The 18,842-nt window shown below is 40.0% G+C and overlaps 1 protein-coding gene across 3 annotated transcripts in view; it reads right to left on the bottom strand.

Annotated features, from left to right (window-relative positions):
- The window catches only part of ZNF614 (zinc finger protein 614), a 22,833-nt gene extending 3,991 nt beyond the window's left edge, over nucleotides 1-18,842 (bottom strand). Inside the window, exons 1-4 of one of the 3 annotated variants that reach the window (XM_002707749.7) lie at nucleotides 18,698-18,842; nucleotides 3,382-3,589; nucleotides 725-851; nucleotides 139-234 (exon numbers count right to left, since the gene is read on the bottom strand). In XM_002707749.7, coding sequence (XP_002707795.4) covers nucleotides 139-234; nucleotides 725-851; nucleotides 3,382-3,396 — 238 coding nt within the window. In that variant the 5' untranslated portion in view covers nucleotides 3,397-3,589; nucleotides 18,698-18,842. The remainder of the gene's footprint in view (nucleotides 1-138; nucleotides 235-724; nucleotides 852-3,381; nucleotides 3,590-18,697) is intronic. The other 2 variants (XM_059877136.1, XM_015458285.3) reach the window with 2 other exon arrangements.

Genomic DNA, 18,842 nt, shown 5'->3' with positions numbered 1-18,842 from the left:
AAGAGTTCTCATCTGGATAGATGAATATGGGGAACAGCTGTTGAGCATCAGTCACCCTCACAGCTGTGACTCCTTCTCTAGAAAAAACTGGAATATGACTTCCTTGGTCACTCCCATTGCTGATTCTAACTCACTTACCTGGACAAATTCTATTCCGCATTTCATTTTCTATTATGCATGGTTCTCTTCCATGTTCCAACTTGGAAAGCATATCTGGTTTGGTACCTTGATATCCTGATCATGAGAAATGATAAAAGACTTAGATGCAAGAACTGGGTTATGGTATGTCAAGATGGGAAAATACTGCATTTTATTTATTTAACATTTACTGAATTTTTAACTTTACTGGATTCCTATTAAGCATATCACATTTTATTGGATTCTACTTTTTTAATTGGAGTATAATTGCTTTACAATGTTGTGTTAGTTTCTGCAGTACAACGTGAAATCACCTATGTGGATACATATATACCCCCTTTCTCTTAAGCCTCCCTCTCCCCTTACCTCCACCTGTGCCGAATACTGCATTTTAGAAACAAAATTTCTTGTATGCAAAGCAAATGTTCTCTTTCAGGGTACAGGAGATTACACCTCTTGGGAGCCAGACAGGGAACAAAAACATCTAACTCTTTGGAAGACCACAGGGACTACAAAGCTTTCATCAGGTGATGGAGAAAAGTCCAGTGACTCGACACTCATAAATGACACTGGGAGTCATCCTTACCCAGTGACACCAAATTGTTATAGTTCTCCAACATCACATCCCAGTATAGGTCTCTCTGAGCAGAATCCAGGAGCTGCCACTCCTCCCAGTTGAACTCCACAGCCACATCTTCCAGTGTCAGCAATTCCTGTAATAATAAAGTCCTGTATGATGTGAATTCCTTTCATCAATATGGAAGAAACATGAGAGAAGTTATTCTGATTTTCACCATACCTCCTGCATCAATATACTTTTCTCAAATACATTTCAGTTAAAAACAAAATCCTATCTTTCTATGTATACATTTTAGCACCTACCTATTTGCATAATATCCAAATGACATCAGGACAAATAAAACAGTCCTACATTACCATGAAACTTCACAGCCAATATAAGAATCAACTCTGAACAGACTCCACATCTGAAATTTACAAGATAATGTTTTTAATACATGTAAAAAATAGCAGAAACTATACAAGATACATCTGCAGCAAAGAAAAAAAATAAGTTGATTAGGAAGATTTGAAAACAAAAACAAAGAAAAAATATAGTAATGAATCAGTATCTCAACATCTAAAGGTGAAAATTTTCAAAACTGATTAAACTCTCCAAACCCCAGGCTCAGGAATCCCAACAAATTCCAAGCAGAAAATCTCTAGGTAGGGACAGCAGACTAAAACTATAATACACAAATACAAAAGGGAACTATAAAAGCAACCAGACACAAAAGATAGATGACCTACAACAGAACTCAAAAAACATAGAATATTATCTTCAAAGTTCTGATTTTTGTGCCAAAAAGTCAGACATGAAGTCACTTGGTACCGAAACACAGGACTCCATAGAGTCCTGGGCAGCATTCTCTCCTTCCAGCCACACTGTATGACAGTACTCAGGAGTACTGCTAACCAAGAAAGCTCACCTAAAGTCCAGTGTCCAGAATTTTTATTGAGGCTCCCTTATATATGTATGATTTACTGAATCACTGACCACATGGCTGAACCCCACAACCCTCTATTCACACAGCTGGTCTTTGGGGCATGGACAGCCCTCGCCTTGAATTGTCTTATTAGCACAAATCCTCTAGGGCCCACATGAGTCACCTCATACATAAACTATAAAGTGTGGTTGCAGTGGTCTGGGATGAAAAACAAGACACTCCTAACACATGGGTAATTCCAAGGCTTTAGAGATTACCTCCCAGAAATTAGGGACAAAAGTTAGTCAAATTCCTTACTACACACTAGGTATTCACGCCCCTACGAGGTACCCTTCCCTTGAGCATGGGCTGAAATGCTTCTAAAAAACAAAATGCAGCAAAAATGCTGTGATACCAATTTTAATATATATATTTTTTTGGTCTGCATGGTATGTGGGATTTAGTTCCCTGACCAGGGCTTGAACCCATGCCCCCCTACAATGGAAGTGTGGAGTCTTAACCTCTGAACCACCAGGAAAATCAAGACATGCATTTTTAAATTAGGCTATATATATGATTTCCATCTTGCTCACAGAATCTGTCTGTTGATGACTTTGATGAAACAAGATGGCACGTTGGGAGGCCCATGTGAAAAGGAACTCATAGTGGTCTTACATGAGCAGACAGATAGAATCTAAGGCTCTCATTTGATTTCTGGAAATGAATTCTGCCAGTAACTATGTAAGTGAACTCAAAGTGTATCCATCCCCAGCTGAGTCTTGGATCATGGTCAAGGAGTACTGAGCTATTATCAGTGAAGCTTGCATATTTCACGCTGAATCTATTTCTCAAACTCAGAATCTCCACCACTGTTCACCAAAACATAGGTTGGATTATGTTATTTTCTCATTTCAAAGGTTAAATATTTCACTTCTATCAAACTCCAATGACTGTTTTATTGAGAAATAACTGACATATATCACCATATAAATTTAAGATGTAAAGCATGATGATATGATTTACATATATTGTGAAATCACTATCACAACAGGTTCAGTCAACATCTATCTTCTCGTGTAGATACAACAAAAAGAAAAGGAAAAAGCTTTTCTCCCTGTGATGAGAACTCAGGATTTGCTCTTAACCACTTTCCTATATATCATACAGCAGTGTTAGCTATAGCCATCATGTTGTTCATTACATCCATAGTACTTATCTTACAACTTGCTTTCTTGAGTATGATTATGAAACTCACGGAATTTTATATACCTATATAGGTAATGCTCTTCAGTAAACTGCATTCATCTTTCTTTTACATGCATGATTGGTACCAGGCCAGGGAGGAGCCCCTCAGAGTCAGCAATGTTGTTAGGAGTATCACTCCATATACTTAAGTGACATAAACCATTGAATCCCCCAGAGAGCTGATCTGCTCTCTCCTCATAGTCAACACATATCATGGAGCTTTTCATGTTTTTCTGGTTGTGATGTCTGCTAAGATAATAAAAAGTGACAGCTGATGCAATCCACAGGCTCCACCACAGTCACACATTCTCTTCTAATACTAGGCATCTGATGTGATCCCTATGAACAATACATTCCTGATTCACTTTGTCCTGATTCTGAATTCAGAGTCCAAATGAATTTCTCCCCAGAACCCAATCATCCCCAATTAATACTTTGTTTAGTTGAGCTATTATTTTTTTCAGCTTACCACAAATCTATTAGACAATAAAGGAAAGATATAACAAAAAATCACCTGGGCCTTGATCATCTTCTGTGCTCAGGAAATAGTAACATGGATTCTGACTTCTGTCTCTTCTGCATTTACTGTGTCATTCTTAAAGACAGAAATCTTGGCATTCACTTAAAGATGTCCCCTGGAACGATGATATCCAACTCCAAGAACCTCCTCTTTCTTCCCTAATTCCTTGACTTGATCACTCTTTCTCCTGGAGAGCCTGGACCTGTGGGCCGAAAAGCAAACTGACTTTGAGTGTACATTTCCTCTTGGCCCAAACACTGTCACTGTGGATATGCATTTATCCTTAAAGGGACCTCAGTATTTCCAGCTGTTCCTTTATTTGCTACCTAGAGGCTTTCATACTCTGATACAATAAGACAAGGTTAGGAATGGGTGAAAGGTGTGGCTTTCTTATGGAAAGAGGAAGTGGCGTGAATATTAAAGGGGAAGAGGGAAAGCATAGGCAGAGCATGATGCCTCAGAGCCTGATGAAAGCTCAGGGCAGATCAAGTTTATGGAAGAGAACACACGGAAGGTTCCAAGAATCTGGATACTCCATCTGTGAAATGCACGTGTACCCTTGCACCACTTCAAAAAGTTTTATATGCTCAGTGGGTACACACACCTCAGTTTCAAGAGGATACCATGAAGTTGATCTTTAAGGTTGTCTTACTTCTCTTTGTGTATTAAAAGGATTAACCTTGCCCAACAGAGGTTGAGCTTTGCCCTTAGTTCCTGGGAGGAAACCTCTAAGCCTTCAGAATGTCAGGCCTGATTAAGAATGGCTTTGTTTACCTGAGAGGCTAGGGCCATACAGTCTATGCTAATCATGTGGTGAATGCTTATGGTGTGAATTAGAATATGCTATGCTAATTATGGTGAATGCTTATACTAATCTAGTTCAATGTTTACTTTAAAGCCATGGTAATAATTCCAGAAAAACATCTATTTCTGCTTTATTGACTATGCCAAAGCCTTTGACAGTGTGGATCACAATAAACTGGAAAATTCTGAAAGAGATGGGAATACCAGACCACCTGACCTGCCTCTTAAGAAACCTGCACGCAGGTCAGGAAGCAACAGTTAGAACTGAACATGGAACAACAGACTGGTTCCAAATCCGGAAAGGAGTACATCAAGGCTGTATATTGTCACCCTGCTATTTAACTTCTTTGCAGCGTACATCATGAGAAATGCTGGGCTGGAGGAAGCACAAGCTAGAATCAAGATTGCCGGGAGAAATATCAGTAACCTCAGATATGCAGATGACACCAACCTTATGGTAGAAAGTGAAGAAGAACCAAAGAGCCTCTTGATGAAAGTGAAAGATGAGAGTGAAAAAGTTGCCTTAAAGCTCAACGTTCAGAAAACTAAGATCATGGCATCCAGTGCCATCACTTCATGGCAAATAGATGGGGCAACAGTGGAAACAGTGTCAGACTTTATTTTTCTGCGCTCCAAAACCACTGCAGATGGTGACTGCAGCCATGAAATTAAAAGACGCTTACTCCTTGGAAGGAAAATTATGACCAACCTAGACAGCATATTAAAAAGCAGAGACATTACTTTGCCAACAAAGGTCCATCTAATCAAAGCTATGGTTTTACCAGTGGTCATGTATGGATGTGAGTTGGACTATAAGGAAAGCTGAGAGCAGAACTGATGCTTTTGAACTGTGGTGTTGGAGAAGACTCTTGAGAGTCCCTTGGACTGCAAGGAGGTCCAACAGTCCATCCTAAAGGAGATCAGCCCTGGATGTTCATTGGAAGGACGGATGCTGAAGCTGAAACTCCAATACTTTGGCCACCTGATGCAAAGAGCTGACTCATTGGAAAAGACCCTGATGCTGGGAAAGATCGAGGGCAGGAGGAGAAGGGGGCAACAGAGGATGAGATGGTTGGATGGCATCACCGACTCGATGGGCGTGGGTTTGGGTAGACTCCGGGAGTTGGTGATGGACAGGGAGGCCTGGCGTGCCACAGTTCATGGGGTCGCAAAGAGTCAGACACGACTGAGCGACTGAACTGAACTGAACTGAATGAATGCCAGGCTGGATGAACCACAAGCTGGAATCAAGATTACTAAGAGATATATCAACAACCTCAGATATGCAGATATCACTCTAATGGCAGAAAGGGAAAAGGAACTAAAAAGCCTCTTGATGAGGGTGAAAGAGAAGAGTGAAAAAGCTGGCTTGAAACTCAAAATTAAAAAAACTAAGATCATGGCACCCACTCCCATCGCTTTACTACAAATAGAAGGGGGGAAAGTGGAAGTGGTGACAGATTTTCTTTTCTTGGGCTCCAAAATCACTGCAGGTGCTGACTGCAGCCAGGAAATGATGTGAGAGTTAGCCTATATAAATTAAAGAATGCTGAGTGCCAAAGAACTGATACTTATGAATTGTGATGCTGGAAAAGACTGTTTTGAGAGTCCCTTGGACAGCAAGGAGATCAAACCAGTCAATCCTAAAGGAAATCGACCCTGAATATTTATTGGAAGGACTGTTGCTGAAGCTCCAATACTTTGGCCACCTGATGTGAAGAGCTGACTCATTGGAAAAGACCCTGATGCCAGGAAAGATTGAAGGCAAAAGGAGTAGGGGGTGACAGAGGATAAGATGTTTAGACAGCATCACCAACTCAATGGACATGAATGTGAGCAAACTCCAGGAGATACTGGAGGACAGAGGAATCTGGTGGGCTATAGCCCATGGGGTTGCAAAGAGTTGGACACTTCTTAGCCTCTGAATGATAGCAACAACACAGTCAGATGATCTTCAACGAAGGTGCAAGATTAGAGCAATGAGGGAAAAGATGGTCTTTCCAACAAATATACTGAAACAACTGAATATCCAACTCCAGTTAAATAATAATAGACAATAAGTTTAAATGTAATCGCTAAAAATACAAACTACTTCCAGAAATTGAGAAATAAGCCACAGGCTTGGAGAAAACATTTGCAAGAGATATATCTGATAAAGGACTGCTATCCAAAATATACAAAGAACTCTTAAAAACTCAACAATAAGGAAACACAAATACAGGCAAAAGACCTGAACTGACACCTTACCAAAGAAGATACACAGATAGCAAATAAGCAAATGAAAATGTGTAATTGGGAAACTACATCATATGTAATTAGGAAATAACAAATTAAAGAACAATGAGATACCATTACCTACCTATTGGAATAACCAAAATTCAAAATAATGACTACACCAAATGCTGAAGAGTACATGAAGCAACAGATTTATTGCTTATGGGAAGGCAAAATGTTACAGCCACTCTGGTAGACAGTTTGGCAGTTTCCTACAAAACTGTATATATACTCTGAAAATGTATGTCTGGACAGAAACCTGATCTTAGGTATATATCACAAACTTATCCATCCAATGAGTGAACATTATTCAGCACTAAGAAGAAATCAGCTATCAAACCATGAAAAAACAAGGAGGAGGCTAAAATACCTATTATTAAGTGAAAGAAGCCAATGTAAAAAGGCTATTCACTATACAATTCCAACTACTGTAAATGACATTCTGGAAAAGGCAAAGCTAAGGAGACAGTAAAAAGATCAGTAGTTGCCAAGAGTTGGAGGGAAGGTAGGATGAACAAGCAGAATCCAGAGGGCTTTTTTAGAGCAGTACAACTATTCTGTATAACACTAAAGGGTGGACACGTGTCGTTTTACATTTGCCAAGACACAAACACATATAACACCAAGAGTGAACCCTAATGTGAGTTATTTATTTTGAGTGATAATGAGTCAGTACATAAACTGACTGTAACAAATTCACCACTCTGTGCCGGGAGCCGGCATATTGCATATTGAGTGCAGCACTTTCCACAGCATCATCTTTCAGGATCTGGAATAGCTCAACTGGAATTCTATCACTGCCGGGAGCCAGCCTGAGGAGCTCCACCCATGACAAAGGTCATGAGGAAGGCGGCTCGGCATACGCAAAGGTGGGATCGAGCCTCAGGAGTCCCCCTGGAAATTCTCGAGCATCTACCCCCAAAACCAGAGTCTGCCTACTTTCTGCTTTGTGCTTTCACCTACACCTCTGACTTTACGGGGGGCTGTCCCCCACTACCTCTCTCTGAAAAAAGAGTTAGCTTACAGCTCCAGTTAATAATTCCTGGGTGTGACAGTGTTTAACCTACTAACTCCTTTGGAAATCCTCTAGCCTGCCTGAATAGGTTTTTCCAGCCACATGAGATTGTTCAGAGCCTCCCAACTGTGAGAGGCAGGAGATGTTCTAAACTGTCTAAACACAGATTCCTTTGAGTAGTTAAAAGATTGATTAGAAATTCTACTGTGTCCTTGGCAGTGTATTGATTGATATAATGGGTGTATAGAAATGTAAATAGTGGCCTCAATGTTTGTAACCTTGGACCCTTGAGTTAATTCTTTTCTTGATTGAGCCCACCTCACCTTTGCCCTATAGGAATGCAGCTTTGTCCAATGCTTTTTTGGAGGCTGGTGCCTGATTTTGGAATAATCACCTTCGGAGAAAGAGAAGTTTCTTAAAATGTTAACAGGCCTCTGGTCAGAAGATGATGTAATTCACCTGAACTTTTGCATATGATAAGTTTGAAAGCCTGGCTTCGATTAGGACCAGGAACTGCTGTCCCTGCATGACTCCACCCCTTCCCCCATTATCCTCTATGCACAACTTAAGGTATAAAAACTACTTTGGAAAATAAAGTGCGGGCCTTGTTCACCGAAACTTGGTCTCCCCATGTCGCTCTCTCTCCCACATTCTGGCTGAGTCTCCATCTGGAGCACAGAACCCGCCATGCTTGCTAATTATGCCTGGGCTTCTAAGATCCGACCCGGGAGGCCTCACTGTCTCCTCTCCTTCGGGAGAAGGGAAGGATGCCTGCGGCCTACGTAAGTGGTGCAAATTTCTTGTCTTGAAGTTTTATTGGTCTCCCGTGTAAACCAAGCTACTCAGCCTCTTTTCTCCACTGAATTTCCTCACTGAGCTATCCTCATTCTATTACTCTTTATATCTTTGATAAATACTTAAGTAAATAGGTCGCCTATGCCGTCTCTCCTTCGAATACCCTGGATCAGCCGGGGCTGGACCCCGGCAACTCTGGGGCAGGATGCTGACAGTGGGGAAGGTTGCATATGTTGGGGCACAGAGGTATGGTATTCATAGCTTAAGGTGAACGATGTCAGATTCATGATCTCTGAAGATTTAGCTTCAGGATCAGGGACCAGGCTTGATCACTCAAGAGCTTTTGTGTAGCAGTTTTATTCAAGTCTGAAAAGGGAGAGACATACACACCCGAAGGGGGATGCAGAGTGCCCCTAGCTAGTCTTATTAAGGCCTTATATACTTTCACCAGACCCACTCCCACAACATACATCTTACATTAACAAGATTAGAACAATAGAAAGATCTCACCAGACCTACTCCCACAATATACATCTTAAGATAACAAGATTAGTCAGAAGGTTCTTTTAAGGAGAAACATACCCTCAAGATACATTGTTATACTGACTAAGACAAAGCAATGTAGAAAATAACATTTGTCCTTTACTCCTTGAGAGCTCCAGACCCCTTTCTCCTCCTCAGGGTCAGTGGGTGTGTGTGTGGGGGAACCCTGGACTTCTTATCAACCTGCCTAGGAATTGACTCTCTCAGTATCCCTACTGCACTTCCCACTCAATGTTACTGTGAATCTAAAACTGCTCTTAAAATATAAAGTCATATCCTTATCTATTTATATCTATATACACACAGTTTTCAGAAAATACATGAGGAATTTCTCGTGACCTTGGATTAGGCAGAGAAGTCTTACACAACACCATATCAGCAAACCATAAAAGAAGACAACTGATAAACTGGACTTGTATTACCTTTTGCACATCAAAAGACACTATAAAGCTAAAGGAAAAGGTAGGCTACAAGTTGAGAAAGAAAATTTGCAAACCATTTATCTGATAAAGGACTTCTATGCACAATAGCCAAACAACTCAAAAAACTCAGTTTGTTAACCAAACAACCCATTTTTAGAAAAGGGGAAAGACTTGGATAGTTTCCTTGAAAGAAGGAAACTACACAACTAAGGAAACTATAAGCAAAGTGAAAAGACAGCCTTCAGAATGGGAGAAAAAATAGCAAATGAAGCAACTGACAAAGAATCCCAAAAATACACAAACAGCTCATGCAGCTCAATACTAGAAAAATAAATGACCCAATCAAAAAACAGGTCAAAGAACTAAACAGACATTTCTCCAAAGAAGACATACAGATGGCTAACAAACACTTGAAAAGATGCTCAACATCACTCATTACCAGAGAAATGCAAATCAAAACCACAATGAAGTACCATCTCACACCAGTCAGAATGGCTGTTATCAAAAGTCTACAAACAATAAATGCTGGAGAGGGTGTGGAGAAAAGGGAACCCTCTTACACTATTGGTGGGAATGCAAACTAGTATAGCCACTATGGAGAACAGTGTGCAGATTCCTTAAAAAACTGGAAATAGAACTGCCTTATGACCCAGCAATCCCACTGCTGGGCATACACACCAAGGAAACCAGAATTGAAAGAGACAAGTGTACCCCAATGTTCATCGCAGCACTGTTTACAATAGGCAGGACATGGAAGCAACCTAGATGTCCATCAGCAGACGAGTGGATAAGAAAGCTGTGGTACATACAAATACATAATGGAATATTACTCAGCTATTAAAAAGAACGCATTTGAATCAGTTCTAATGAGGTGGATGAAACTGTAGCCTATTATACAGAGCGAAGTCAGTCAGAAAGAAAAACACCAATACAGTATATTAACACATATATATGAAATTTAGAAAGATGGTAATGACCACCCTATATGCGAAACAGCAAAAGAGATACAGATATAAAGAACAGACTTTTGGACTCTGTGGGAGAAGGCGAGGGTGGGATATTTGAGAGAATAGCATTGAAACATGTATATTACCATATGTGAAATAGATCACCAGTCCAAGTTTGATGCATGAAATAGGGCGCTCAGGGCTGGTGCACTGGGACAACCCAGACATGGGATGGGGAGGGAGGTGGGTTCAGGATGGGGGACACATGTACACCCATGGCTGATTCCTATCAATGTATGGCAAAACCCACCACAACATTGTAATTAGCCTCCAATTAAAATAAATAATTTTTTTAAAAAAACATTTCAGATAAAAATGCTCAAAAGAATAGGAACAGGCAGATACTTAACATGAAAAAATAATACATTTGAATCAGACATTCCCACTGAAGTCAGGAACAAGACCAGATGCCCACTGTCAGTACTGTTACTGAGCATTATACTGGAGTTCATTTAATTCAAATATTTAGTGGGCATATACTCTGTGACAAGCACTATTTCATTTTCTTCTTTGTAACAAAGCAGATAACAAAGTAACAAAAGTCTCTGAATTTATGGGATTGATATTCTGGGACCCATAGACTATGTTAGATAAAAAAGAAATAATTGGGGTATAATAAATATTGCTATTGGTAGATGATATAATTGTATATATGGAAAACCTAAGAAAATCAACTGAGTAACTACTATCAGTTCAATTCAGTCACTCAGTCGTGTCTGACTCTTTGCGACCCCATGAATCCCAGCACGCCAGGCCTCCCTGTCCATCACCAACTCCCAGAGTTCACTCAAACTCACGTCCATCGAGTCAGTGATGCCATCCAGCCATCTCATCCTCTGTCGTCCCCTTCTCCTCCTGCCCCCAATCCCTGCCAGCATCAGATCTTTTCCAATGAGTCAAATCTTCCCATTAGGTGGCCAAAGTAAAAGTACTGGAGTTTCAGCTTTAGCATCATTCCTTCTAAGAACACCCAGGGCTGATCTTTAGAATGGACTGGTTGGATCCCCTTGCAGTCCAAGGGACTCTCAAGAGTCTTCTCCAACACCACAGTTCAAAAGCATCAATTCTTCAGCGCTCAGCTTTCTTCACAGTCCAACTTTCACATCCATACATGACCACAGGAAAAACCATAGCCTTGACTAGACGGACCTTTGTTGGAAAAGTAATGTCTCTGCTTTTGAATATGCTATCTAGGTTGGTCATAACTTTCCTTCCAAGGAGTAAGCATCTTTTAATTTCATGGCTGCAGTCACCATTTGCAGTGATTTTATAATTTGGTAAGGCATTGGAATTAAAAACTTAATATGCAGAAATCATTAGATGTTGTTATGTATATGATCTGAATCATTAAGAGTGGAAAGTAGATAATATGTCACTTAAAAATATCTAACACTAACCAATACTAAGTAATAAATGTGGAAAAATAGGAACAAAACTTTAGAATACATACTAATGAAGAACACAAAAGAAGATTTGGCCAAATGGAAAAATTAAATCATTTTCTTGGATGCAAAAAAAAGGGAAAAGACTTGGATATTACACTAAAGAAGACCTATGAATGTCTATAAACACATGAAAAGATGATCAACGTTACTTGTCACTAGGGAAACTAAGATGATGGTGAAATTCTACTACATGCCAACTAGAAAGATGATAATAGAAAGACTAATAATTGTAAATGCTGATGAGAATGAGGAGAAATTAGAACTCATACAATAATGGTAAACTGGTATAGGCACGTTTGAAACTCTGTAAAACACATACTTAGGAACCAGTCATTCCACTCAGAGGAATCTAACAGAAATGAAAACATTTCCAACTTGTACCTGAATGTATGTAGCAACATTATTCATCATGGTCTCAAACGGAAAATAATTCCAATAACTGATTTTACATATGAAATGCATTATATACATTCAATAGATCATTCGTGAATAGAATTGAAGAGAATATTTCCCAGTTCATTATATGAGGCCATTTAGTTTTTAAAAATGCAATTCCATCTAGTCATAATTTCAGAAGTTTTTCTGTAGAAACTGACAGCCTGATCTTTAAATACAAATAGCAGTGTAAAAGGTCTAGAACAGAAAAAAAAAAAAAAAAAAAAACCTGTGAAAAAGAACAAAGTTGGTGGGTTGACACTACCTGACTTCAAGAATTTATATCAAGCTACAGTAATCATGGAAAAAGCAAGGGAGTTCCAGAAAAACATCTCTTTCTGCTTTATTGACTATGCCAAAGCCTTTGACTGTGTGGGTCACAATAAACTGTGGAAAATTCTGAAAGAGATGGGAATACCAGACCACCTGATCTTCCTCTTGAGAAATCTGTATGCAAGTCAGGAAGCAACAGTTAGAACTGGACATAGAACAACAGACTGGTTCCAAATAGGAAAAGGAGTACCTCAAGGCTGTATACTGTCACCCTACTTATTTAACTTATATGCACGGTACATCATGAGAAACGCTCGACTGGAAGAAACACAAGCTGGAATCAAGATTGCTGGGAGAAATATCAATAACCTCAGATATGCAGATGACACCACCCTTATGGCAGAAAGTGAAAAGGAACTAAAAAGCCTCTTGATGAAAGTGAAAGTGGAGAGTGCAAAAGTTGGCTTAAAGCTCAACATTCAGAAAACGAAGATCATGGCATCCGGTCCCATCACTTCATGGGAAATAAATGGGGAAACAGTGTCAGACTTTATTTTTTGGGGCTCCAAAATCACTGTAGATGGTGACTGGAGCCATGAAATTAAAAGACGCTTACTCCTTGGAAGGAAAGTTATGACCAACCTAGATAGCATATTCAAAAGCAGAGACATTATTTTGCCAACAAAGGTTCATCTAGTCAAGGCTATGGTTTTTCCTGTGGTCATGTATGGATGTGAAAGTTGGACTGTGAAGAAGGCTGAGCGCTGAAGTAATTGATGCTTTTGAACTGTGGTGTTGGAGAAGACTCTTGAGAGTCCCTAGGACTGCAAGGAGATCCAACCAGTCCATTCTGAAGGAGATCAGCCCTGGGATTTCTTTGGAAGGAATGATGCTAAAGCTGAAACTCCAGTACTTTGGCCACCTCATGTGAAGAGTTGACTCATTGGAAAAGACTGATGCTGGCAGGGATTGGGGGCAAGAGGAGAAGGGGGCGACAGAGGATGAGATGGCTGGATGGCATCACCAACTCGATGGACATGAGTCTGGGTGAACTCTGGGCGTTGGTGATGGACAGGGAGGCCTGGCGTGCTGCAATTCATGGGGTCACAAAGAGTCGGACACGACTGAGCGACTGAACTGAACTGAACAGTAGTCAAGACAGGGTGATATCCATGTCAATGTAGACAAATGAGTGGAGCAGAATAGAGTTCAGAAAAGACCTACATATATATGGCCAACTGACATTTTTAAAAAGGAGCAAAGACAATAGAGTGGAGAAAAGCCTTTTCAACAAATGTTTTCTGGAACAAACATACATTTATATCAAAAATAAAGGAATTTGGATCCATATGAGAGTCAATTCCTAGGTAGGTTGATAAGAAGTCTGGGGTCCCAGAGGAAGAGACAGGGGTCTGGAGTTGTGAAGGAGGAGAAAAGGACAAAGGCTTTTTTTCTATATTGCTTTGTCTTAGTCAACATAACAATGTATCCTGCTTGAGGACATGTTTCTCCTTCTTGAGAATCTTCTGACTAATCCTGTCATCTTAAAATGTATATGATGGCAGAGTCTGGTAAGACCTTTCTATTGTTAGTTCTAATCCCATTATCTTAACATGGAAATTGTGGGAGTGGGTCTGATAAGATCTTAACAATCTTGAGACATTCTTTTGATTTACTATAATAACCAATTGAAAAAAGTATGTACCTCCCTTGCCAAGACTAGCAAGGGGGGCACTCTCCGCCCCCTTCTGATATCTATGTCAGAGGCTTTCTCTGTCCTCTTGCTTTAATAAAACTCTGCTACACAAAAACTCTTGAGTGATCAAGCCTGGTCTCTGGTCCCAAAGCTAAATCTTCTTTTCTGGAGATCACAAATCTGACATCGTTCACCATAAGTTATCACATACATTACACCAGATACATAACTCAAAATGTATAATAAGCCTAATGGAATAATAGGTTCATATTTCATAATGAAATAACAGTAAACCTAAATGAACATTCCCAAAAAACTCCAAAACTTCTAGAAGAAAAAAACTGGTGAAAATCCTCTGAATTTGTAGTTAGGTGTAGCTGTACCTAGATTCTTAGGTACAACATCAAAAGAATAAGTCCTTAAAAAAAGTTTAGACACTGGACTACATAAAAACTAAATCCTTCTGCTGTTCAAAACATATTGTTAAAGAGAATACTGAAAGTCAAGTCAAAGACCAGGAGAAAATCTTTGAAAAGCAAGTAACTGGTAAAGGAAGAATCTGTATTCAGAATATACAGAGAATTCTCAAAAATCAATAAGAAAACACAAGAAAATTGCAAAAGACTTGAACAGATACTTCAAGGAAGATATATGGATGGCCACTAAGCACATGAAACAATGCTCAGGATTATTAGCCATCACTAGCTAAATAAACTTTAAAACCACAAGTTACTGTTCCATACCTATTAGAATTAAAAAGAAAAACTATACAAAATGTGGAGACACCCAACAGCCACCCATCTGTTTCTCCTGGATATAAAGTACAGCCATTTCAGAGAACACTTTAGCAGTTTCTTGAAAAGTTAGATATACACCTACCACAGGATTTAGCCATTCAACCCCTGGGAATTTACTCAGGAGAAAGACAAACATATTATATAGACTTGAACATGAGTGTTCACAGAAGCTTTATCTGTAATAGCTAAAAACTGGAAACACAACTAGCCACCAACAGGTGAATTAATGAATGAACTAATCATTCATTTCCACAATGGAATACAAACCAACAAAAAGGAACTGTGGATACACATAAGGATGAATTTCAAAATATTCAAGAAAATTAGAGATATCAAGGGAACATTTCATGCAAAGACAGGCTCAATAAAGGACAGAAATGGTATGGACCTAACAGAAGCAGAAGATATTAAGAAGAGCTGGCAAAAATACACAGAAGAACGATACAAAAAAGATCTTCACGACCCAGATAATCACGATGGTGTGATCATTCACCTAGAGCCAGACATCCTGAAATGCGAAGTCGAGTGGGCCTTAGGAAGCTAGTGGAAGTGATGGAATTCCAGTTGAGCTATTTCAAATCCTAAAAGATATTGCTGTGAAAGTGCTGCACTCAATATGTCAGAAAATTTGGAAAACTCAGCAGTGGCCACAGGATTGGAAAAGATCAGTTTTCATTCCAATCCCAAAGAAAGGCAATGCCAAAGAATGCTCAAACTACCACACAATTGCACTCATCTCACACGCTAGTAAAGTGATGCTTAAAATTCTCCAAGCCAGGCATCAGCAATACATGAACCATGAACTTCCAGATGTTCAAGCTAGTTTTAGAAAAGGCAGAGGAACCAGAGATCAAATTCCCAACATCCGTGGGATCACTGAAACAGCAAGAGAGTTCCAGAAAAATATCCATTTCTGCTTTATTGAGTATGCCAAAGCTTTTGACTGCGTGGATCACAATAAACTGTGGAAAATTCTAAAAGAAATGGGAATACCAGACCACCTGACCTGCCTCTTGAGAAACCTATATGCAGGTCAGGAAGCAACAGTTAGAACTGGACATGGCCAGGTTCGATGCATGATATAGGATGCTTGGGGCTGGTGCACTGGGATGACCCAGAGGGATGGTGTGGGGAGGGAGGTGGGAGGGGGGGTCAGGATGGGGAACATGTGTACATGCGCGACGGATTCATGTTGATGTATGGCAAAACCAATACAATATTGTAAAGTAATTAACCTTCAATTAAAATAAATTTATATTAAAAAAAAAAAAACTGGACATGGAACAACGGACTGGTTCCAAATAAGAAAAGGAGTACGTCAAGGTTGTATATTGTCACTCTGCTTATAACTTATATGCAAAGTACATCATGAGAACCGCTGGGCTGGAAGAAGCACAAGCTGGAATCAAGATTGCCGGGAGAAGTATCAATAACCTCAGATATGCAGATGACACCACCCTTATGGCAGAAAGTGAAGAGGAACTCAAAAGCCTCTTGATGAAAGTGAAAGAGGAGAGTGAAAAAGTTGGCTTAAAGCTCAACATTCAGAAAACTAAGATCATGGCATCCAGTCCCATAACTTCATGGCAAATAAATGGGGAAACAGTGGTTAACTTTATTTGGGGGGAGGGGCTCCAAAATCACTGCAGATGGTGACTGCAGCAATGAAATTAAAAGATGTTTACTCCTTGGAAGAAAAGTTATGACCAACCTAGACAGCATATTAAAAGAGACATTACTTTGCCAACAAAGGTCCGTCTAGTCAAGGCTATGGTGTTTCCAGTAGTCATGCATGGATGTGAGTTGGACTATAAAGAAAGCTGAGCACCAAAGAATTGATGCTTTTGAACTGTGGTGTTGGAGAAGACTCTTGAGAGTCCCTTGGACTGCAAGGAGATCCAACCTGTTCATCCTAGAGGAAATCAGTCCTGAATATTCATTGGAAGGACTGATACTAAAACTGAAACTCCAGTGCTTTGGCCACCTGATGTGAAGAACTGAATCATTGGGGAAAACTCTGATGCTGGGAAAGATTGAAGGCAGGAGAAGAAGGGGACGACAGAGGATGAGATGGTTGGATGGCATCACCGGCTCAATGGACATGAGTCTGAGTAAACTCCGGGAGTTGGTGATGGACAGGAAGGCCTGGCATGCTGCAGTCCATGGGGTCACAAAGAGTCGGACTCAACTGAGCGACTGAACTGAACTGAATGCTGATGAAACAAGTTAGTATGAAAATGAATGTACACTGTATGATTCAATTTACATAAACTTTTTAAAAATATAAAGTAACCTATTGTAATGTAGAATAGATTGGTGGTTGAATAGATCAGTGGTTGCTTGGGGAGGTGTGCGGAATATGACAGGCAGAGATTAAAAGGAACACAATGAAACTTCTCAAGAAGACAGGTTATGTTCACTGTCTTCATGGTGTTGATACTTTCATAAGTATATGGGAGTGGAAATTTGAGTGCACAGAGGATCAAGGAAAATTTCTGGGGTGAGAAATGTTTTAAAATTGAACTGTGTAACTCTAGAAATTCAAAGTACTGAAGTGTATATTTGTACTTAGTGACTTTTCAGCAAATAAAACTACAATTAAAAAAAGACTTCCTTTTCTACAGTAAAAAAAAACCAAACCAACCAAATAAAGAACCCATCAACTGAAATTTCCAAAAAAGGTCAAGGAAAAGAGTTCACCAAGAAATAAAAGTAGCCAGAAATCTCGGGGAGAGAAAAAAAAGGCGCCATAAATTTTTAAGTGAAGTGGTAGAATCAGAAAGTAATCAGAAAGTCAAAATGGATTAATGAAATTATAATCGAATACTTTTGAATACTGTATGTCAACACTACCTCCATTAATGAATACATTTGATTCCAGACACCATGCCAGTGGTTCACCAACCTGAGTTCATACTACTGGAACTATTTTTAAAAAGTATAAATATCTCAGATGTAAATATGTTGAGAACAGAGAAATTAAGTGATACAGTCACCTATCATGCTTACACAGATAATCCAAAATGTTAAAAAAAAAAATCTCCTTTGATATAAAACCGCCTATTAAAAAAATTCGCACTGCAGAACAGAATATAGGGTAAGGGAGAAGCTTTTACTTGAGTAAGAATGACCCTAAGAGGAAATATCCAAAAGTATAATAAACCTGGAGGCAAGAGGAATGGAAACTATATTAGATTACATTAAAAACAGTAAATTTATAACTACATCAACCACACTGAAATTGGTGAGGACGGTGAGAACAGTGGTGATGCGGGGAGCCAAAGTTTTTAGTAGGGTCCTTGAGGACAGACTACAAGGAGAGAATTGTACTCGGATTAACTGGGGAAATGCAGTCTTCGAGTCTGTTTACGGCATTTGACCCTGAGCCTACGGATTCTCCAGGGACCCCGGGCCTCCTCAAATATTGAAAGCCCCCACCAGGCCATCTAAATGCCAGATTAAACTCCAAACATGACCAGGAAACCAAGCGACAGCCCCTAACCCAGGTGTCTCTAACAGAGTCGCAGGTTAACCAGGACGAGACATCGCGTTCACCGATACAAACTTTCATCACAGTTCGCAATCACGGAGCCCCACAAGCAAAGCGATCCAAACCCTGACTGAGTCGGACCTTCGGTCAATGATTTCTTCAGACTCTTAATCACAGATTGCCAAAGGCCTCATCATTAACTCCGAGAAGTCTCTGAGGCCGAATCTAAATAAAATCCCAATTACGGTCCTTCACACATGCTCCGGTTTCACAGACCCCACAGGCCGTGAATACAAGCCCAGAACCCGACTCACCTGATCCCAAACCCGTCCAGACACCACTGGCAGCAACAGAATGCTGGAGCCCACTTTCTCTACCGACGCTTTCACAGTCCCTCGGGACGCCTACCTGCTGGTTCAGGTTATCAGCCGACGACCTTGGAGCGCTGCCGGGATTTCC

This window comes from Bos taurus, chromosome 18 (assembly GCF_002263795.3).
Source record: "Bos taurus isolate L1 Dominette 01449 registration number 42190680 breed Hereford chromosome 18, ARS-UCD2.0, whole genome shotgun sequence".
Taxonomy (NCBI): domain Eukaryota; kingdom Metazoa; phylum Chordata; class Mammalia; order Artiodactyla; family Bovidae; genus Bos; species Bos taurus.
This window is presented reverse-complemented; position numbering and strand designations above follow the sequence as displayed.